This window comes from Sesamum indicum, linkage group LG4, assembly GCF_000512975.1.
Source record: "Sesamum indicum cultivar Zhongzhi No. 13 linkage group LG4, S_indicum_v1.0, whole genome shotgun sequence".
Lineage (NCBI taxonomy): Eukaryota > Viridiplantae > Streptophyta > Magnoliopsida > Lamiales > Pedaliaceae > Sesamum > Sesamum indicum.
Genome location: NC_026148.1, coordinates 3,239,012 through 3,262,885, shown reverse-complemented (window position 1 = coordinate 3,262,885; position 23,874 = coordinate 3,239,012). Strand labels below are relative to the sequence as shown.

General features: G+C 31.7%; 2 protein-coding genes across 5 annotated transcripts; one reads left to right on the top strand and one right to left on the bottom strand.

The window, feature by feature from the left end:
• Positions 1,076–7,814, top strand: LOC105159904 (transcription factor-like protein DPB). Of its 2 annotated transcripts, none has more exons than XM_011077120.2 (9): positions 1,076–2,116; positions 2,748–2,821; positions 4,011–4,054; positions 5,325–5,387; positions 5,477–5,623; positions 5,754–5,822; positions 5,959–6,057; positions 6,888–6,958; positions 7,311–7,814. In XM_011077120.2, the coding sequence occupies exons 1-9, from the start codon at positions 1,848–1,850 to the stop codon at positions 7,555–7,557; spliced, it is 1,083 nt and encodes a 360-aa protein (XP_011075422.1). In that variant the 5' UTR covers positions 1,076–1,847; the 3' UTR covers positions 7,558–7,814. The 2 variants fall into 2 exon arrangements, with proteins under 2 accessions (XP_011075422.1, XP_011075421.1); XM_011077119.2 differs by having other exon boundaries at positions 1,077–2,116; positions 2,742–2,821.
• Positions 17,607–22,416, bottom strand: LOC105159903 (nudix hydrolase 16, mitochondrial). Of its 3 annotated transcripts, none has more exons than XM_011077117.2 (5): positions 22,042–22,416; positions 20,593–20,707; positions 19,478–19,561; positions 18,088–18,409; positions 17,607–17,803 (listed from the first exon to the last, which is right to left on the bottom strand). In XM_011077117.2, exons 1-4 carry the CDS (start codon positions 22,110–22,112, stop codon positions 18,116–18,118), a joined length of 564 nt encoding a protein of 187 aa, XP_011075419.1. In that variant the 5' UTR covers positions 22,113–22,416; the 3' UTR covers positions 17,607–17,803; positions 18,088–18,115. The 3 variants fall into 3 exon arrangements, with proteins under 3 accessions (XP_011075419.1, XP_011075420.1, XP_011075417.1); XM_011077118.2 differs by having other exon boundaries at positions 18,175–18,409; XM_011077115.2 differs by lacking the exon at positions 17,607–17,803 and having other exon boundaries at positions 17,857–18,409.

Below are 23,874 nucleotides of genomic sequence, written 5' to 3'. Positions count from 1 at the left end.
AATTGAATGATGTTATCTTCATGGACCTTGATATGATAATTAAAGGTGTTTATGATTATCGATTTGAATAAATTATATTGTAAATTTTAATTATTTTTATTTTAGTAAAAACTAATTTATTTGAGGGCAAATTTGACATTCAATATTTAATTTATGAAGTCATGAGTCTGTACTATTGTTCAGATGGAAGGGTATTAGACAAACGAACTTGGTATGTATTATGAAAATTAGAGATTTGTGTGAGGTTATGAATCTAAGGTACATTATTTGACATACTTAAACTCCTATTTATAGGAGTTGGATGCATTAAAAGGTTTGGTTAAGCATGGTCATGGTATCTTAATTACTGGGGAAGTTCAATATCATGGGATCATAGTAGTCTGGTTGTATGTCAAGCAGTCCATATTATAAGTGACTAAGAACTGAAATTGTCACATCAACAGGAAAATCATCTATTTAGGGGAAAACTTGTCTTGTTTGGGGACTGTCTGGTCTTTATCCTAAAATTTCAGTTGGCATGCTCATCCCTTGCTAATATGTTCCAAGCTGAGGTGCTATCAAAAATGAAAAGTTATGTTGTCGTGCCAGTTGAGTTGATTTGTAGTGTTTTGCTTTCTTGAGCTTTGCGCACTATCGACATATTAATTTCCTCTTAATTGGGCCTGAACTATTTGATTACATAAACTTAAATTGATTATGTTGAAAATCAAATTTGTTATCATTAAATTAAATTTAAAAAAAAAACAACTCAAAATATCTTAATCAAGTGATTACGATTGAAGTATCATAAATAAATTCATGAGTTGGAATACTATAAAATATATGAGTTTATTATATATAATGTAATTATATAATTATCGTTACAAAAAAGTATACTGAAAAAAAATGCGAATGAAATTAAATTTTCGACCACATTAATATATTATTAGATTTTCCAATTAAACATTTAACTAAAGTAAAAATAACTTTATTCCATACATTTACTGTACAAATCAAAATGAAGAACAATCTCATAAACTCTAATAACCTTACGTTATTATTAATATAATCACATTTTTACTGCTATTTCGTCAAAAAATCAAAACCCTTGAGAGGTGAGATCTTTCCCTCCCTCCTCTCTGATTCCTTTCTTGGTAGAGTCTCCTACCGCATTGCTCTTTTCCCCTTTTCGTAGATCAAGAAAGAAACCACCTCCATCCTCTTTGATATTTGCAAAGCCGAACAAAAACGTTGGAACCTTTCAACCTTAGTGATTTTGTTTTTTAGTCTTACGGGAGTGGAAAATTAAAGGGGGAAGGGGGTAAAGGACAAAAACATTGCACTAATTTTGACAAGTGACGCAACACTTTTACAGCCATTGTTGTTTTAGTTCACAGATGTCGTTCTTGACTGAATGTAAATTGTGAAGTTCCATTCTTATAGAAGCGTATTTTTTCTTCTTTTGGGGGGATATTTACCGCCGGAATTCGATTTATCTCTTCAAGAATCTTCCCTTTTGGCTTGAATTGACTTGGGCTTTTTTGTTTGAGTTTCATGTGATGGTTTAGTGTTGAATTTTGGTGGGTAGTGGGGTGGAGTCACCTTTGTTCACAGGAATTCATGCGGTAACTCTTTTTCTTGGCCGCATTCTTTACTGGGTTTCTCTGAAAAATTCCTTTGGTGGTTCTTTTGTAGAATACAGTATTTAGAAGACTGTTTTTTCTGAACCCAGAGTTTTTCTTGCTCAAATTCTCATCTGGATTTATCTCAAATTCCCAAGATTTTACTATTCGAAGATATATGTTAAATTCTTGGAAGTTTTGGGTTGTTGTTTAGGTCTTTTCTAATTCTTATGATTTTCTGCGGATATGGTTAATCATAGCAATGATAATAACAATAGCAATCAAGAAGATGGAGATAAGAACCCATCAACCGTGTCTAAAGGTGGGGGTGGAGGAGCTACCAGGTCATGGGGCACCACTATTTCTGGTCAATCCATGTCGACCAGTGGTAGCATGGGGTCGCCCTCCAGCCGTAGTGAGGCTGCGATGGCAACTCCGGCCAGTGATAGCACATTTGTTCGGTTGAACAATCTTGATATTCAAGGGGACGATGCTGGATCTCAGGGGCCAGCTGGGTGAGCCTTTGATTCATTTTATAATTTTTTGAATCGCGTGATTGTTAAATCACAGTAGTTCCTTGTGAGTTAAATGCAGTAATTTTTAGTAAAATCACATGATTGTGTAGTATTCTCTGTAATTTGTCTTGAATGTTTTGTACACGTAAATCAGCAAATATAATACTATTGTCGTTAAAAAGTAAGACCAACAGCTTGCTAATATGCTATTTATATGTCAGTAATAAGAGCTGAGGAAATTTGAGAATAATGCCATTAGATTGTGGGTTAACTAATCTGTCTGACAGCTAAATAAAGGTTCATATTGTGAACTTCATGTATTATGATGTTATACTTGCGAAGTCCATGTTTTGTGCTTGGAAGATAGGCTTGTTCGATATTGGTTTGCACTTCATGGATGCTTATTGTGAAAATCTTGGGAAAGGAAGTTTAATTGTGTTTCTTAATCAGATATTGAAATGATTGACATTGATGGTTTGGAAATAGAATCTGCGGTTTGAATGACTCAAGTTATTTTAATTTGTATCTATGATTTTTTTATGAGACAAGCCTTTCAAACGTCTACTAGTTTGAATGCTTCTCTTGTCTTGGAAAGTTTTCTTTCTAATTTTAATCATCTTCACAGCAACAGGAAGAAGAAGAGAGGTCAACGTGCAGTTGGAGGTGATAAAAGTGGTCGAGGGCTCCGTCAGTTTAGCATGAAAGGTTTTTGTTTCTCATCTGTTCTTTTCTTGTTCTTCATTTTGATTTTCTTACCTAAAGCTGTAAGCAGTAAGAGTCTTGGCTCGTGAGGGTAGATGACACTCATGCAAGGTGTATTAATGCAAGATAGTTGCTTGTGCTAATTATATTCTGTAGTGCTCTTACTAGGAGATGGAGCTAGTTAAAATGTCGTTAATTGACTTCCTTTTCTCTTGAGTTCAAGAATTAGATGAAGAGAAGTTGGATGTGAAACCTTAAAGAGAATAAGAACAAAAAGATTAGCATCCATGTGACATTTAAGACGACTCCTTTAATTCTTCTTAAGATTCTCATACTTATAGATTTCCTAACACAATAATTCCGTGTTCTACGGCCAAGTAACAAGGTGTACTCAGAAATATATATCATAAACGAGTAAACCTCATGAATGCTTACATGCTTCTTTCTTGTTTCGCACACATGCAAACAACATACATATAATTGCATGATACTATACTGCGGAATCAATCTCTTCATTGCACCTTCTGACCATTACATTAACAGTCAGGTACTGAATAATGACTAGGAATTGTCGAGACTCTAGGCACCAAAAATGGAAGGGAGTGGGGAGTGAGAGGTGGAGGATGTCAAGGCTTAGATTTTTGGTTTTGGACTTGTTGTGTATTATATTTTTCCCTTCCTTTGAAGCAAATGCTCTGAATGAATAAAAGGCATTTAAGAGTTGTGCGACATTAATGGCATGTGATCCTATATTAGAAAATGTGGGCAGGGGATATCTGGTACATTTTGTCGGTTTGTCGGTACAATTTACATTGGCTTGGTGGAGTTGGTAATATGTCATTTATGCTTAAAATGAGGGATCCAGATGTCATTGTTATCTCTATGTACCAAATACCTGACACGTGTATTTCGCCTTAGTTTTAGGGACAGTGTAATAGGTAAAAGAACTGATACGTAGTTTGGTTTTTGTTGCTTGTCTCGCTCTATAAACAATTTATGACGTCACACCACTTTCTGGTTCTACAGGTCTTTCTATGAGTGATTGGTCTGGAGTCTTGCGGACCTTAGTTTAACTTTCAAAATTTACAGGCCTTATTACTGCAGTCTGATTGGACACAAGAGGATGTAAAATTAATCAATTCATATCGCAATTTTATGTAATGATTAACCTTTTGCTCTTCTTCGTTTTTAGTGTGCGAGAAAGTGGAAAGCAAAGGGAGAACTACATATAATGAGGTTAGAAGGCTCTAAAAACTTGTAATTTTGTTTGATGTCTTCTCTGAGTTTAGCTTATCATTTGATCTTTCTGTTTGCCTGCAACACAGTTATGGGGTTCTACATGGATTCTTATGATATATCCATGATCATTTAACGTATGCATTGCCATAATTTCACTCATGCTTTAATGCAAACAAAGCACACATGTGGTTGACAGCTTATTGTCCTGCCCTGATGGTTTCTTATTGAGGGAAAGTAGGGAATCTGATTTTTTGGTTGAATGAGTTGAGGACTCAGATGTGCAACGTAATTCACATAAGTGTCATTTTCAGTTGGAGGTTTTTTATTATTTACAATGTACAGTTTGGCACCTTTGTAGTTTAATTATTGGCTAGTCCCTAACATAAACTAGTTAACACAGTTTAGGAAATTACTAAGCCCCACATTTATGACTCACGTTGCCATCTGCAACACCGTAAAATAATTAAGAATCTATCTTGAGAATGAAAGTCTCTTTTTCTCCCCAAACCACCCTCTTGATCTTAAATAATGTTGTGGCACCACTAACACCGAACGATTACTTTCGAGAGCAACTTTAACTTGCCGACTCTAACCTACTATTCTGAATGGATCAAGTGGGAATCTTAAAATAGAAAGAAGGATGTTAAGCCAAGTTGACATGGCCATGTGGAGATATTTATTTTGTTGGTTGAGAAGGTTGGATGTAGATGCAGTATTAGCACTTGATTGTCAATAATCATCTGATCCTTTCTCACTTACAGCAATAATAGTCATGCCACTGAGTAGTGCTGCTGCTGCTGAAGCATTTTGTTCATTCGGTTTTCAGCTTCAGTTATTTACTTATCTTGCCTGACAGGCCTTACTCTGACGAGTCCTCTTTTCTGGTTCTGTTGTTAACTTTAACTTCACCTAAACTTATTTCTGGCAGTGTGCGACTCCCCAAAACTTCTCACTTATTTAGCATAACTGCTACTTCTCCATCAAGGGGAAAAATCAAAGCTGCGAAGATATGCCTTCATTTGGGGGAATACAATTATTCTTCCCTTTTTCTTTATTGACAAATAGTCTATGTAGCAATATATTCAATCTGAAAAATAAAATAAAAGTTTTAGAGTGGTCTTACACTTGGCGCTATTACTTTTCATCTTGTTTTTTTATCCAATTTTTAGTGTCGTCCTGGCTCATGTTTATGAGTTAAAAGCAGCTTCTACTCTTGAACTACTCACTTATCATTACATCTAAACTTAACATGGTTTTGTCTTCACAGGTTGCAGATGAGCTTGTTGCTGAATTTGCAGATCCCAACAATAACCTTGCATCTCCAGACCAGGTTCATTGTCATATGCTGTTTCATATCTTCCATTTGAAGTTGTGAAACCTAATAATCAAGCTAAAATTTTTATTGTTAATATATGCCAGCAACAATACGATGAGAAAAATATACGTCGAAGGGTGTATGATGCTTTAAATGTGCTAATGGCAATGGATATAATTTCTAAAGATAAAAAGGAAATACAGTGGAAGGGTCTACCTCGGACTAGCTTAAATGACATTGAAGAACTGAAGGTTAGATCTCTGTTATTTCCTTGTATGTCATTTGTTTCCCCTATTCATGTATTTCTGTCACAACAAAAGTACTTATCGATGCCAATATTATTGATTTATCCGATGTTCATTTGTATATAATTGGTTGCAGACTGAACGTCTAGGACTTAGAAGTAGAATTGAAAAGAAAGCTGCATATCTGGAAGAGCTGGAGGAACAAGTAAGAATTTTGATGATATATAATCTACTTTTTTTGAAAGGAGTTTGATCCTGATATGCATAAAATACCTGGATATGACCAATCCATAATAGCCTGTTGAACATTTTTACTCAACCATCCCTGTGTTTTGATGCAGTACGTTGGTCTTCAAAACCTCATACAGCGTAACGAGCAACTATATGGCTCAGGAAATGCTCCCAGTGGTGGAGTGGCATTGCCTTTTATATTGGTGCAGGTAGAGTTGATTGGTATTTTACAGAGGTTTTGAATCATGCATTTGTCCACAATAAATGTCAACATTAGTGCTTCTCACACACTCGACCACGTGTCTGCATCTCCTCTCGATTTGCTTCTTCCGCCAAAATAGAGTTTATACATGCTAAATTGGGTCTTCTTGGTTGGAATGACGTATCTCGTGTAGAGGAAAATAGAAGATTACATCATAACGTAATTTATGATCCAAACTGATCCTTTGACTTGAAAATTGGGAAGATAGACCTAGTTAAGTGATTTGACATTTAAAATACATAGAGGAAGGCCAAGGATATTGATCATCTATATATTGAAGACTAAGACTTCTACACCTTGAAATTTCTTTGTCTTGCTATGGTGTCTGGGATGAGCTTTTTGGTAGATAACTGAACAAAGAGTTGGAAAATTTATCAGTTAGTATTTTAATAGATATATTACTGTTATGGAGACATCAGTTCATCCCCCAGGATTTCTCCCTTTCAGTTAAGCAGAGACTTATCCCGAGTCAGTATGAGGAATATAAACCAGCAATTTTTAGTCGATTTTTGTTCCTTTTTTGTAAATGCTGATTTTATAACAAATTCATTGCTTTATGAGACTAAAGGTCGATGCTGCTGCACTTTTCTAGGTGGTAAATATAAATGTGATACCTTTTTCAAATGCATGCTAGACTTTCTATTCTTTATCGAGGTCATTATCCTCAGAACAGATCCTTTTGGAAATACTTATGATGAGTGGTGTTTCAACCACCGCTTAGATACGTTTTTGTGATTCATTTGGGTGCTGCTTACTGATGCATGTTTTAAACTATAGACTCGTCCTCATGCAACTGTGGAGGTGGAAATATCAGAAGATATGCAGCTGGTGCATTTTGATTTCAATAGGTAACCCAAGTATTCTAATGTATGCTATATTCACCTCATAATACCAGTACAAACATGTATTTTGCTTGCTATTCACTATTTTATGAGTGGTCTTCTGCAGCATATTATCTGATAATATGGTGCTTGGATTTATTTTTCAAATTTTCATAATCCAGCAGTTTAGGTTGACAAGCATTTTTAACATCTTTTGTTCTCATTTTCACAAGATTGACATAAAAAAAAAATGCGGTGTGTAATATTACACAACATTGTATGTAGGTTCTTGTGTTTTTAAGGTTTACACATAATGTGCTTCAGAAATGACAGCAGCTTCTCTAACAAAGCAGTTGGTATATTTTGATTCCACTTGCAGCACTCCTTTTGAGCTACACGATGACAATTACGTCCTCAAGGCGATGAAATGTTGTGAGAAACCACAAGTCGATGGAGCAGGCACATCCCAAGATCTTCGCACCACGGATGGAGGTGAAAGCTCGAGCATGGCCCATGCCTACCAGCCCCAAATACCTCATCCTTCCAGACCAAACATATCGGGTAGGCCTCCCACCTCACCACCTCTTCCTGGAATATTAAAGGCCCGTGTTAAGCACGAGCATTAGTTCCGCCTCGTGATTGCATCTCTCATCTCATCTGTACATCGTGTAAAATATGAAACGGGGATCAGATTTGATGTTTCTAGCAAGAAATACTTTGTACTGACCAGGAACAGAGCAGAATTTAGTAGAATTTGGTTATCGTAACGATGGAGCATTTTGTTTAAGGTTGTAGGTTTATTAAGATATAGGCTTCTTTAATTATTTCCTCATGTTATTCCATTTCTCTGAAGATCGTCCTAATTCCTTTCCTGACTTGTGTTTATTCGTTTCTATTCCAGCTAACATATGTATACCGTTTTTACACAAAAAGAGAATTCAGAATTGAAAATATTGGCCCCAGCAAAAAGGGAATTCACAAAATGGCCCCTTTCCTTCATAGCTCTGCTCTATTATTGGCGAGCAAATGCAAGTGACGTTCATCAATTCCCCTCCTACCACAAATTTATTATTAAATTAAATTTTGGACCACTCCCTCTTCTGGTACTCTTTTGGAAATAACCAATCACGTCCTCTCTCTCAATCCAACCGATATCTATCTATACCATGGGAGATTTAAACTTAGATTAAAATTTAATTAAATTTGAATAAATTATATTGTTAGGGTAATATATTCGTCGTACGATTGGTGTTTGGCTAAAGAAAAGTGATGGGTCAAAAGGCAAGTCATGTGATTGTTTTGATTCCGATTAAATGCAATTTGGATTAGGATAATCAGATGTTTATCATTAGGTCAAAAATTGCACTTGTTACTTACTCGGCTCGAGATCTTCTTTTCCCTCCTATATATTTGGCAGTGTCAAGTATAATATTAAGATGACGGTTCGATATGTGATAGTTGTGCTATGATGATGGTTGTTTGTTCTCGACGAGTTATGTTCCCACCAATTATAATTGTCATTAGAACGAAATATTATACTAATTAGTTGGCGATTCATATGAGGCGATTGCTCCTATTTGTTTTTTTTATTACAACGGGTGGAAAGGGTGGGAGAATTTGGATTTGAATCCAAGAACTCCTCTTTATTGAATATATGTGATGTCCACTTAACTAAATATTGATGACATTCTGTCCTCATTTGTTGAGCGGTCGATTTTCGACAGCTAAAGTGCTGAAGATAATAAAAAATTCAAATGAAAATATAAATTTATTGGTATACATGTTCCTTAAAATAAAATATAAAACTTAAGATATGATTTTAATTTGAAATTTTTGGCATGAATTTTCAAATAATTTTAACCCTAATCAACAAGTCCATTTCGTGCAACTACCAACTTGCTTTTAGCAACATATGGTTGATTTTGAATGTATATGTCAAAGCACGTGCTGTACTATCTTCTTCGTAGTGTTCCTCTCCCCTAAGCAACTCTATAAATACCATAATAATTATTTAAGTAACTCTATTATTTCCGTTGCACAAAATATCTAACTCACTCAATTTAATACATGCTTCATAATTATATTTACATCCTTCTATTTATAATTTTTTTACTTGAATTCGCTCTTTTTTTTAGATAATTATATATAAACACATCAAAAAAGTCAATATTATTTAAATAAAAACATCATTATTTTTTAAAAAATTACACATACATCTCTAAAAAATTATTATTTACATGAACTACCCGTATTTTGTAGCTATCATAAATAATTTTTACAATTATTTTCAAGGTACTGATAGTTTGTATAAATTAAATATATGGTATGGGTGTAAATGTAATTATGTTTTTTATTATTATAACGATTTTTTAATTAAATTACTCTTTTTTTATTGTCATTTAGCATTAAAAAAGAAAAAGATAAATAAAAAGGACACACACACGGACTAGGGACAGTGGACACGTGGCCGTCGGCCGCACGTCGGTGTCCGGGGGGCCCGGGATCTTGTCAAGCTAGAAGCGACGCGAGGCGGATGACGTAACTGCTCCCACCCCTCATGACGTCAGCTCGATTCTTCCATTGACGCTAGCGCCACGTCGCTAGATACATATTGTGAAACCACTCTTGTAATGCCTACGCTAAACTTCAGCGCGTGGGCAGCACACTGCACACTCGTGCCAATTTTTTAAATTTTGTGGTTAAAATAAATCATTAACAAAATATATAAATTTAGTTGTATATATATATTATATTTACTCCCATACAAATATAAAAATATTACAAAAACACATCGAATGAGGGGTGAAACTAAAAATTTATGCATTTTTCTAACGACGCTAATATTTTTCCTCCAAATCCTAATAGAAGAGAATTGGCGCAACTGATGAGTTTTTGAAGATAAAATTTTATAAATACACTTTATGAAATAAATTACATCGACACCCTTTATTTAGGGGTAAAAAATTCAGTACGTGTAAATATAATTTTACTCTATTCTCAATATTTTCTCAATCATACAAGAAGGCTTCACGAAAAACTCATTGAAAATTTAAGATCACGGACTAAAGATATAATTAAATTAATTAATTTCAAATTTTAGAGAGAATAATAAAAATGAATTGCATAAGTTATACTATATAAAAAGAAAATATATTTTTCTCTCACAAACGACGATTATGACACCACAATACCAATTTTATTATTGTATCGATAATACTCCTAAGTTGATTTTCTTTTTTTATTTGTTCTTTTCTTTCTTTCTTTTTAGAAATATAATATGTTGGTTTATATATATTTTTTTCCTATTCATAATATATTTTAAAACTTAAAATATTATTTATTATATGCACGTAGGAACGACGTGCCACGACGGCTAACGTCCAAATTAATTTATCTGTATTCGTATTATATAAAAAAGAAAACTCTTTTTTTCACTCACAAGTAGCGTTTACTTACACCGCGACACTAATTTAAATTACCAAAAATATCCTTATGTATTTTTAATCACCCTACTCAGATTCTTTTCCTCATCTATATGATTTATACTATCTATTTATACTAATATAAAAATTTAACTCGCACCCTTTTTTTTTTGTGTGTGTAGATAATAACCCTAAATTAGTTTTATTTTATTTATTAAATGTGATGTGTCGGTTAATAATCTTATTTTTATTTATAATATATTTTAAAGTGTCAATAATTATTTATTATATACACCCAAAAATGACTTGCCATAAGGGGTAAATTGTTGTTTCAATTATTTTAGTACCCCAATTTTAATATTTAATAAATTATTTTTTAATTTTTCCACTCACCATAATCTTACACAATCACCTTTTGGTAGTTTGTTCTTTTCTCACTCCAAAAAAAATAATAATATAATCTTAAAAAAATATATTTTATAATATTTTTTAAAATTATGCACATATATAAAATTTTACCGAATTTCTTAGTATATAATTAATATTGGACAGGAGAGATAAGAGGGAATATGCAGATATTTTACGAAACCAACTTGACGTGGTGCCCTCCATTCTGCACAAACATTTAGATATTTTTCAAAAAAAGAGAAATAAAATAACCACCAAAAATATATATGTCTAAATATAAAGTTAAAAAGTCTGCATAATAAATTATTATATTTTTAATTTTCTTTTTTTTTTTTGGGTGGGGGTGGGGGGGGGGGATGATGATGACAAGAGGGGAAAAGGTTTTATGTGTATTTATTATACTATTCATAGTTCAGTTTGAAACAAGAACTTTTATAGAAAATTTGAATGTTAGATGCATTCATGTATATATATAGATATTATACACTGCAGCTGTCGCTTTTTAGATCGGATTTTTTTTTTGTATTTTTTATTTTATTTTAATTTATATATATATAATGTGTGTATAAAGATTATGTCATTAATTTTATATTTAATTATTTTTTTTATATATGTATGTCGTGTACAGGACAAAATACTTTTTTAGTTTCATAAAATAAGTATAAAATATTTTTTGATACTACAATTATAACAAATCTTATTTTTAGTCTCATAAAACTTACAATCATGTATTTTTAGTCCCATAAAATCATATGTATTGTGGTTTTGAGAATAAAAATACGTGATTTTGTTATGCAGCTAAAAACGTCATTTGTCATAATTGTGGTACTAAAAGAAATTTTATTTTTATTTTATAAAACTAAAAATATATTTATGGATAGTGTACGTGACAAATGAAATATGAATTATAATAGAAAATCGAATGGGTCACTTTCTGCTTCCATTGATTGGTTCATTAAGTCTCTAATCTCTTACCCATTATCAACAATCAAATCTCACTTCTCTATATTTTAGATCCATCCATTTTCCATTTCCTCTCACACTCTCTCTCTTTCTTTCTCTCTCTTGAGGTTGGGCAGAAAGGATGGACAGATCTCTCCAGAAAAGGGGAAGCAAACAGGCCAAGAGCAGGAAAAAGCAGCAGCAGCAGCAGCCGCTCAAAGTCGTCTACATAACAAACCCTATCAAGTTCAAGACCAGCGCATCGGAGTTTAGGGCACTGGTGCAGGAACTCACCGGACAGGACGCCGATATCCCGGTGGCGAAAGCGGCGGCGGCGGTGGTGGAGGAGGAAATTATTAATAATAGTAATAATGTTGATGCAGCTGTAGAGGAAGTGATGACAAAAGTAGTAGGGCAGACGACGACGACGACGACCACTTGTGATGGTGATCAATATCATCAAGTGGTGGGGAACGGGTCGGATCCATCGACGACATTCGGGTCGTACTTCCATGATGATGATGATGGTGATGATTATGGGTTTTATAATCCACAGATGTGGCATGAAGATGAAGCTGCAAATTCTCATCATTTTCATGATGCACTCATGTAAATTAATTAGGTATGCTTATCAATAATTATTATTAGTGTTTTAATTTTCAACTGAATTATTTGGTTTTTTTTTTTTTTTAATTTTGGAAATTATATTAACTTGTAGTAATATTGCCTCAATTTCTAATTAATACATAGTAAAAAAGGGGGGGAAAATAGAAAGAAAAAATAATTGATTCTTGGAAAAACAGCTAATTAGTCTGTGCTCATTAATTTAATTAACTGTTGAAGAACTATTTCAAATAGTAAGCTATTCATTTTCCACATTAATTTTATGAGTAAAGATCGATGAAGATATTTAAAATTAATATGTTAATGGTAAGGATTTTTTAGTTAATTTAATGCTTAATTTTTTTAGTTAAGTTTATAAGCTTTTGAAATTCGTCTGGCAAAAAATTTCTTAAAGACCTTATAAAATAATGTTTTGGATCTTATAATTAAGTTCTTTAAACTTCATCCATCTTTTTCTAAAACATTTTGTAAGTTCTTTAATCTAAATATTCAATCAATCAAAACATATTCATAATTTTGTTAGTATTTTACTTCAACATTCGTATATAATTAATGTATTTTCCCCTAAAATGAAATTATCTTTTTATATATATTACTTAAAAATTTAATTGTTTGATGGCTTTTTTGGTGATTTATTAGTACTATATGAAGAGTTTATTATGCAAAATATTTTAACATTTTGTATATAATCAGCTTTGATATTTTATTTATCAAAATATTTTTAACACGCTTTCAAAATATCTTATAAAATGTGAGAATTTATAAAATATTTTAAATAAACTTAGCCAAATACCCCCTAAATTGACAAGATATGTAAAATATTTGGGACATCTATTGCTAGGGTTCAAGAAGAGAATATTTATAATCAAGAAATACAGCAAAAATGACAGAGAATATATATATATATATTTAAAGTGATACATATACAGTCACGAACTTGTTAAAATCCAATATCGACAATATGATTGTTTAGGTTTTATGATTTAGTGACCTTCGGTTCCATCTCTCCAATTGAAATATTTCAGCCTCTCTGGAACTGAATTTGACTCAAGAATATATTACCCAATAGCTATGAAAAAATATTATTAATGATACCTAATTCAATTGGTAAAGTTAAGCCCTATAACTTTTAGATAATGGGTTCAAATCCTGCTAACGTGTGAGGATGTTGTTCGACTAATAGAAGTGATTGTTTCATTTTAATAGTAGGTGCCGTTCTGCTTTAATAATATAATTGTTAATTAGATATAGTAAAATGATATTGATTATTAGTTTATGATTATTTTAGTTGCCGATTATTGTTGGACGAAGATATTTGATATTAATAATTGTAATCGATTTATTTAATAAATAATAATTCATCGCTTTCATTTATAAAAAAAAAAAAAAAAGCTACGAAAAACATGATTTGATTTTAAGATCAACGTCGAGCTTATTGCAAATAAAATTCTTACTAATTTGTTGCTAATCTACATTAATTACAAGGAATATATATCGTTGCTATTAGCGTTATTTCTTGTAGTGTTAACTTTTTGAAATTATATATATATATATATATATATATTTCTTGTTAGTTGCTCTAATTTTTCCTCAGCTGCATATATATAAATCAGGAATATACATACATAAAAATACACCCAGAGCGAGAGAGAGAGAGAGAGTTAGGGCATTTACGGTAAGCCCTAAACATCATGATGCTTGAGAAATTACTCTTCTGACCCTTTCATAAAAGCTTCCCAAAAGCGATTTTGGGGGTATTATTAGGATTGAGTGAGAGCAGCAGCAACAGGAGGAGGTTAAATGTAGATGGTCATGGGGGAAAATTTTTATCCAAATTAAATTTGGTCGAACCAAACTAATTATATAATAAGTGTATTATACTTGTCATGCAATTGGTCATTTTATTTGAACTATTCACTAATCACACAATAAATATATTATATTATACAATTGACTGATCCGATCTGACCAAACATAACTGGGGTTACAATTTCCCAATGTAGGCAGCTGCTATACTTCTTTCTTCTCAAAATTAAAGCACCATTGCTCCTTAGTCCTTAGAGCTTCTCTGTTACTTGTGTAAGATAAAGGACATGTTTGCAATTGCTTGAAATAACTAGCTACCATTTATCAGTTTATTATTAAAAATAAATTAAAAAGATTATTTATTTTTAATTTATAGTGTTGCCTTTTCGATTGCTTATAATTATATAGACTTGATTTAATCAAAAAGATATAAGCGCTTTAATATTTCCAACTTCTATAACTTAATTATTGTGAAGATTTATAAGGACATAAATAATTACCATGTCTTTGCAACCACTTGAAATAAACACTGTTTATCAGCTTATTATAAAAAATACTACGTTGTTTCCGCCAACGTAAATTATATATATATATATATATACTAATATAAAAGAAAATGACTCTCTATATTCATAAACGGTAATTAATAATACTACCGTATTTTTTTTTTTAATATGATAATTATATCCCTAATTAGATAATTATAAAGGTCAATCTAATTACTTTTTTTTTTTTTGATACAAAAGTAACTCCATATCATTTTATTATCACTTCATCAGTTTTTTTGTTGTGTCGATAATAACTTAAGTTGATTTATTTATTTATTTTTCAAATATAATTTCTTGTATATTTTATTTTATTTATAATATATTTTAAAAAATAAAAAGATATTTATTATATATACATAGACATTGTGTGCCACCAAGAATAGTATAAAATAAACAAACTCACGTGCTTGTTACAAGGTGAAGTACTCTCTCAAGAGAAGTCGCATTTATTCTTATTTAGAAGGAAAGAGCTATCAAATTTAAGAGGTGGGGAATTATTGGACTTGATATTTAACAATATGTTGATGTATACAGAGATAATTATGTTTATGCCTCTTTATCTATGATTTATTTATATTGTCACTGTTCTTTTATGTAATTACAAAAACCACTTCTTACAGTAAAAGAATAAGAGTAGTAGTTTGTGTGATGATGTTGATATTTTTAGAGACATATGTTTAATTTTTTTAAAAAATATGGATGATTTACGTAAATAATATTGACTTTTTTTATGGGTGCATATTCTATATTTTTTTAAAAATAAAAGTGATTTGTATAAATAAATCATAAATTAAGAGGTAAAAATGCAATTATCTCACGTATATATATAAATGAATGATTAGGGGAGTGGGGGTTAGGGTAGTGATAGTAGGTAGATAGGTAGCATCTTTTGAGTTGATAATATGTTGGATGAGATATTAATTTAGGGAAGGACAAAGGACTTTGGCAGTCAAGTAGCCAACTTGACATGCAATTAATGTTGTGTGATGTGACCTTAAAAACTACTCCATCTTTTGTTTTTAAATTGTCATTTATGTATATATCTACACATATTATATTCTTCTTTCTTTAAATTTTGTATAATTCCACGTAAATCGTCTATAATTTGAGAAATTACATTTAGTATTCATAACGTTTGTTTTTGTCTAATAATTACATACTTTTATTAATTAAAATTTACTGAAATTATTAATATTAGTAAAAAAGAAAAATAAGTTTAGTCAAACACGCTGTTAGTATAATAATTAATGATTAGTTTTCATTGGAATCTCCTCTAAATTTTAATAATAAAAAAGAAAAAAATATAAACCATTTTGGTTATGTATTTCTACTTTTTGACTTTGTCGTACTATATTTCTTTAAAGCATTGTCGGAAACCTAGTACATATGTTGGTAAAAAAAATTTCACCAATGCTGCCTAGTTGAGTAATATGAAAAGATCAAGATGTGCAGTGGATCGAATTAGATTAGCCTAGCTCAGGACTAGATTGAGCCAATAAAAAAATTGGCTGGACCCAAGTCTGTTTGGGACTGGTCACAGCTATTGAAATTTAGATCAATTCAGTACAGTGGCCCAAAATCACCAGATCCTCTGTCAGGCTTAGACTGGACTTGCCGGATATTTTTTTTTAATAAAAATAATGCATGACTAATAAATTTTTATTTTAATCTCATAAACTAATTATTCTAGCAGTTTTTTTTTCATACTTTTAAAATTCTAAAATTTATTATTTTTTATGTTCTACTTCTAAAATTTCAATATTTTAATTTGTTAATACTCATTTAAAAAAATGTCATTCTCACCTATAATGGAACACGTCGAATATTGAGCTTCAGAAATTTAATAATTAAAAAGAACCCAAAACGATAAGTCCATTAATTTCCTGAGTATCATATATTTTCGTTTGGATTAGATAGTTTAAAAAACGGGAATGGAAATAAAATATCAAAAGTTGGGAATATGCAAAGAAAATATAGGACTCTAAAATCGTGATATTATGATGGGATTTGTTGTCCATTTTCTTGAGAATATGCCAATAAAGCTATTTTTTAACATTATTATAAATATATATTTGTTTACAAAAAAGATAAATATTCTGTATGCCAATATACATTTCCATAAATTAACCAATATATAATATTATATATGTTATATTGTATATAATTATGTATGTATATAAAAATAGCAATTTATGTATATTGAGAATAATTTCTGTAAACATAATATATATATATCTCTTTCTTTATATATATATATATATACTAAACCATCGTGGCACGTCGTCTCTACTTGGATATAATAAATAATATTTTTATATTTTAAAATATATTATGAATAAGGAAAAATATATATAAACCAACACATTATATTTCATAAAATGAAAATAAAAAAAAAAAGAAAAGAAAGAAAGCAATAAAGGAAAAAAAATTTACTTAAAGGTATTATTGGCATAATAATAAAATAGGTGTTGCGGTGTCAAATCACCGTTTTTGAGAGAAAAAAAGTCTTTTCTTTCTATATAGTATAGATTAACAGTTGTAATATGTTGTTTTTGTGTGTATTTAATAAATAATTTTTAACTCTTTAAAATATATTATAAATAAAAATATAATATATAAAATAATATATTATGTTAAAAAATAGAATGGAAAAAAATTAATTTATTAGTTAATAAAAAATTTGAAAAGTTGAATAAGTTAATTATCTTATTAATTGAAGGACACTTTTCTCTTAAAAATTTTTGGTATTGTATTGTCATTAACCGCTATTTATGAGTATGAATTAATATGTATATATATATATATATATATATATATTCCATCCCTTTGTCTTATGCAGCACGCCAAAAAAATTTCTAAGAAGTTTGATTGATTTATCTATTAAATACCCTGTTCTATCCAAACATCTGCAATGAATAAAATGTTTAGAAATCAAAATCCCTTCAATTTTATTTCGAATATCATATTTCATTCCCGGCAAACAAACAGGAAAAGAATTGCACCTTGTCCTAAAAATTGACATTCATCATCTCAGCAACCTCATCTTGACACTTACGTCATACCATTTCAAACACAGTTCAATCCCAAGTCTCCCACATCTGTATGGCATAGTCAAAACTGAACTGCAGAGAGAAAATGTACACCCAATCAATGTATTTCAGATTCCACAACAAAATTGACAATTAATAATGATGTGATGAATAATGACAATTTTTCCAATGCATCCTTCCAATTCTTTTGAATAGCTTGTTTCGCAAGAGGGCTGGCAGTTTAAAATACCAAAAAAGAGGTCTTTCGAACAATTTAAACGCCTAAAACGACAACTATTTGCATCTTACTCTGAATTCCTAGTCATATGAGGACTAATAAAACAAACCGGTACCAAGAATGGCTTGGGAAATGATACCAATGCTAGGAAGTTGGGGGGAGAAATCTTAAAGCTGATCTGATGATGAATTGGGAAAATCCTTTTTCGGCAAAGTGCTGATCATACCATCGGCATACCACTTGGAGAATCCTTTTTCCAGAGCCTCTCTCATCCAAACATGTCTGCAGCATTCGATGGCTTCAGGGATTGTCAGCCAACTTCTTTCTCGGCGGCTCTTTTCAGGCCAGGAGTCGAGTTCCTCCTTCACATGCAAAGCGTACATGGCAGCTTTGCATAAACCCTCTGGACTATACTCATCTTGGAGTGTTTTGCTCTTGAATGGATAGCATCCCAGAAAATGCTGCAAAAAATGGGGAAAGAGAAAAGATAAAAGCATTGAAGGGTTAAATGGATAGCAGTATTTGCAAACAGTACCAGGAACACAGAATAAAAAAAGCTTGGGTTTGTTCCTATGCCAATTGAAGGTCTGCATTGTCAGATTCCATGTTCTTTTGGTCACAGAATCTCTGAAGTAGATGCTTCTATACAAATTTGATGGTTGTAGCACAAAAGAAGTAAATATATGAATTAATACGACACCCTCCTCTTTTAGTTTCTGAATTAAAAATACTACCTCTGACTATCCGAATTTAATTAAATCTAATAGGAATCATGCAAAGACAAGTTATCCTTGCTAAGGTCAATAACTCAGGAGGAAATTATAATATTTTGTATTATGAAAGGAAGTGAAACAAGGACTAAAAGCCGAACTTACTTCTTAAACAAGAAGTATGATGCTTTTAATTGAAGTGGTTTGATATGATTTTGTTTTTCAGAAAAAAGTTTCAAATATTTCCCCTTGTATGCTACAACAAAAAATAAGTGAAGGAATATTAGTTTTTTAACTTTACCAATTAACTATTTCCTTTCAATATGGTAAATAAAATCAAGAACAAGGTATCTCTGTCTTATGAGCCTTATATTTCCAGTTTTCCACCCAAACACAAAACTTTTTCTCATAACCCCTGGTGCTTTCTTTCTCCATACACATTTATGTGCACTCCAACAAACAAAATCAAATATTTTGAATAAGGAAAAGAAGAAAAAAAAAAAAAGAAGAGAATGATGCAACGAAGTGCCTGTCAAGCACGAATAGAGTATTGTTTTACCATCCCCGAAATTTGACTTCCCTTCTTTTCTAGTTTTAGGATCCAGAAATCCACATGAACACGTTCTTATGGCACTCCAACTTAATGCACACTGTTGGTGTTGCATTCATTTAAGATTATTACTACATTAACTTACCAGCATCGTCAATGCAATGCCTCCATGAAGCAAAGGCACTAACAATATGAGCATACAAGAACAAAAGATTGAAGAATAAATTGTAATCCAACCAAAAGGAATAGAAGTAAACATTAGATCTTACCACTAAATCCCCTCGAACTCCAGCTTCTTCCATGGCTTCCCTTTCTGCTGCCTCCTCAGCTGTTTCATCATTCTCCCATCCACCCTGCATGAATTCTCTTGATATCAATATATTGCGCATTTATCTAATGTGAAAATTATTTGACAAAATTACAACCAAGCTATCTTAATCCATTAATATCATGGGCTTAATAGCACTGAATGCAGAAGTATTCAAGAACCTCAGATTCATCAGGTTGTTCTATCTAACCAATCGACCTTTTTGTTTCAGGGATGACAGAGATATATCATTTTATTTGCACCTTCTTCCTTCTCTGAGAACTTTTAGCAGCACTATCGCATGCTTAAAATGTAGAATGTTATAATAAAGTGTCATAGAAAGCCACTTAATATTACTTGGTGGAGAAAATGTTTCTTTGATGGGAATAAAATGTTTTAGTCAAAAATACTCTGGGATAGAGAGGATACAGGGGGTTCTCTGAAAGGAAAGGTCATAGTAAAAAGTACAAACCAAATGTGCAACCACAGTAAAGTAACGTATAGGTTGAAGTTGAACAAGGAAGACGCAAAACCCGAGGAAAGAAAGCAACTATAACCCTCCACCAACCCCCCCCCCCCCCCCCCCCACACACACACACCTGTAAGAAGCCCTTTCCATCATTCTTGTTCGTTTTTCAGAATTTAATGCTAAATGCCCTGTACATATCTTCACACAATCTTGGAACCCAATTTAAGTGCATATGGAGGATCAAAACAATCATTCTCTCATGTCAACTGAGTTCATATAACAAGGCAATTTTATGCCAACAACAGAACAAGTACATAACAATCTGAAAATACCTAACAAAAAACACCATACAAGGATAAGTACTTTCTCTTAATATCTTTTCTTCATCCCCCACACCATTTATAGGACACAAGTCACAAGAGACAATCAGATGCAATTGTCGAGTTCAAGGGCTTGTAAGGATGTTCCAACAGAATGGTAAGAAATCCACCATATATAAATCTTATCAGCAACAACAGAACATTTTAAAACACATAAACGGATCATTGAACTAAAAATTCTTTACCATCAATTTCCCAAGATCATAAGACGCAGGGTCTAAGTCTCACCTTTGGAAACAGAAGACCAGGTCCACTAGTTGAATTGATCATTAGTACTTCTACTATCTGCTCAGTTGCTTCATCACCATTTTCTTCAACGTTCCTATATTTGAAGGGGATACACCTGGGAAATAACTTTATCGGTTAGAACCGAGGAAATATGATGCAGGCTTATAAAACAAAGTTCTCAGAATCTATGAAGCAAAAGAGAAGTATATTAGGAAAATCAAGAATTTTTCGCCTTCTTGTCCGATTTCAATCCACATGCGTGATGTCAGTCCAAGGAACACATGCGTGATCCGACAAACCTTTATGGAGGTCCTTACTCCCACAATGGCTTAGAGAGAAAGTGTAACCAGCACATAAAGATGAATGAAAACATTGCCAGTTGTACCAAAGAAACTGAAGAAAGAGCATGACGATGTCAAACTTAAACTAAGCTGATACAGAAAGTGGTTCTAAGTAACAGTCAGCAACACATTTTTGACATGTAGATCTCCATTCATGCAGAGAGTCAATCCTCCCGATAGCTCGCGAACAGCCCATCCGTACAATTACCCTTCTTGCATTGGATATTACTGTTCTTTTTCAAAGAATAAGATTATTTGAAAAGAAAGCAACCAAACCATGGAAGTGTGGAAGGGGTTACGAATATGAAGGGGTGGGGAGAGGGGCTAGTTCCTCTCACCCTTGCAGATTTCCAGCGTTGAATTAACTGAAGTATTCCTTTCTTTCCACAATTTATCCTATTAATCACCCAGGACAAGATAATTCTACAGATTTATTGGGCTGGTTGTCCGGGATGAAAAGGCAGATTGTATTACAGCAAAAATTAAACTTCCATCATCCTTTTGTGTAAAAATTCCCTGTATCTTTACAGCATCTCCACTCCCAACTCCAACTCCAACACCCAACCAAAACAAAACCCTAACAGAAAGATGCCCGAAGTAATCCAAATCAAAGTGTGAGCCATGGAAATGCATTCATCAGGATAAATCTTAATGTGGTGCTGACATGACAAGATATCATGAATGCTAACAAGACAATAAAAGTCATTAAACTCATTGCAGAAACACCAGAATAAATGAAAAATAAAGGAATCTCAGATTCCAATCCCAATAACAATCCCTGCCCACTTGAACAAACTTGCACCATCTTAATCCATAGAAAATTCCGTCAAAAAGTTCCTAATTTGTTCTCCCAATTAACCAAAACCCAGTTGCCAGAAATAGCTACACATTCAAATGAACCCGAATTTTCATACTTAATTCATCAAACAAAAACCCAATTAAAATCCAACCCAGAAAAAACAATTTAAATAAAACAAAAAACCGACTCCAATTTCCCCACATTCTCCCAATTGAAACACCAGAACTAAATTTCTCAAGCAACGAAAACACACATCAACAGATATCCATGCATGTAAACGCAAAAAACCAAAAAGAAACAAAGAAATACCCAGCAATGAGGCGGTAACCATCCTCGTAGCGTTGCTGATGCCGGCCAGTTCGAGCCACCAACTCAGACATTTAATCCAAAAATCAAATAAAAATTATATATCTATATATATTTATCTCTAGTATATATACGAATCAGAGGACGCCCTTTTGATTAACGAAAACAAAGCAAAAAACCATTTCTAACAACTCAATCTCTACTCCAATTTCTCCAGAAAAGGGCTGATTTTTTCCACATAATTTTCATGAAGGAGCAAAAGAAAAATTAAAATGTTTTGATGGTGGGAGGGCAGCGTAATAATCGGAGCATGTTTTTGGGGAAAACAATTGGAGTCCGCAGTCAATTTTGGTGCGTCTGAATTGAAAGGTCGGTTACACACCATGACTCCTATACGTTCATACAATATATATATATATATACTAGTTGTCGTCTCATGCTCTACTTTTGGACGTCTAATAAATTATTTTATATATCTTAATATATATTATAAATAAAATAAAATATACTAATTATAAGTTAAATTAATTAAAAAATTAAATCAATTAATTATTTTATTAATTAAAAATATTTTTAAAATTAATACAGTAGTGTCAAAATCGTCATTTTATATATATAACATTTTTTATAACAATATATATATCAGCAAATGAAGCACACTCGATATATTTTGTAATTTATATTTATTAATTGAATATTAAATTATAATTTAATAAATTAATGCGAAAAAAGAATGTTAAATAAGGGTGTTTGAAAATATCTAAATTTATCATACGTAAGCTTTTACAAAAGAAGTTTGTTGTCTGATAATACATCAAATTATTATTTTTTAATTAATAAACTATTTTTATTCGTTAATATTTTTATAAAGGGGTCTGTTGTATTTAATTTTTGTTCTTTTTTTCAATTTTAATATTTATTTCACATATATTCAATCACATTTTTGCCCTTGAATTTTTTGGCAATTGTGAGGGTTATGGATATTAAAAAAAGGGTAACTTTGTAATTTCCCAAAGGTGGTACCCATAGCCCACAATTTTAGAAAAAGTGGTGTGCCACGTCATTCAAGCTTGGACTACTTTTATCTTGGGAGGTAAAAAAAAATAAAAAATATATATATCCTCTTTGATTTATTTTTCTTTTTTTCCCTTTGTAACTTAAGTTTTAAATAGGAGGGAAGTCACCTTCCAACATTGGTAATATCATATTAAAATTAAAATGTGTACATTAATTTGTGTAATAGAAGATATTATATAATTATGCAGAGTACGGTTTAAAATAAATAATTTTAGTTGGAAAAATCAGTGCGACAAAAATTGTAAAATCGTAAGAATTTCATAAAACAAGATACATCGATCAGCTAATTTGGGCCGTCGAGTAAATTTTTTTAATATATTTGGGGAAACTTTTTTCCCCCTATCCTTGAAGTCGAGTAAACAAATTGAAATAATATTTAAGCAAATGTAATGGGAATGAAAAACTCTAATAAAATAGCGTCGTCAGATGTCAGTCGATAATAGTAATTTATTATTTAATTATTGTAATATTATGATTAAGTAATATATGTTCGGATGTAATGATGTATTTAATTAATTTATTTAAAAAATTAATTAGCTCATTACATGCTTTTGGTAGTTGGTGTATAAATTAATAAAGTTGCTTGGATGAGAAATTTGTGGTTGTGTAAAATAATTAGGGATAATTTTATTTATGTCCTCATATTTATGACCTGTTTATAAAAATTATTTCTATTTTTGGAGTAATTATATATACACCCTCTAAAAACGTCAACGTCATTTCCACAAACCATCCTTATTTGTTAGAATATTACATATA

Bases quoted from the DNA above. Each gene is read 5' to 3' on its own strand.
- LOC105159904 (XM_011077119.2), top strand. From the start codon at position 1,848: ATGGTTAATCATAGCAATGATAATAACAATAGCAATCAAGAAGATGGA. The intron at 2,117-2,741 runs GTGAGCCTTTGA...TCATCTTCACAG, and splicing joins GGATCTCAGGGGCCAGCTGG to CAACAGGAAGAAGAAGAGAG. The intron at 5,388-5,476 runs GTTCATTGTCAT...AATATATGCCAG, and splicing joins ACCTTGCATCTCCAGACCAG to CAACAATACGATGAGAAAAA.
- LOC105159903 (XM_011077117.2), bottom strand. From the start codon at position 22,112: ATGTCTGAGTTGGTGGCTCGAACTGGCCGGCATCAGCAACGCTACGAG. The intron at 19,562-20,592 runs GTGAGACTTAGA...GAATTCATGCAG, and splicing joins CTGGTCTTCTGTTTCCAAAG to GGTGGATGGGAGAATGATGA. The intron at 18,410-19,477 runs GTAAGATCTAAT...CATTTTTTGCAG, and splicing joins GAGTTCGAGGGGATTTAGTG to CATTTTCTGGGATGCTATCC.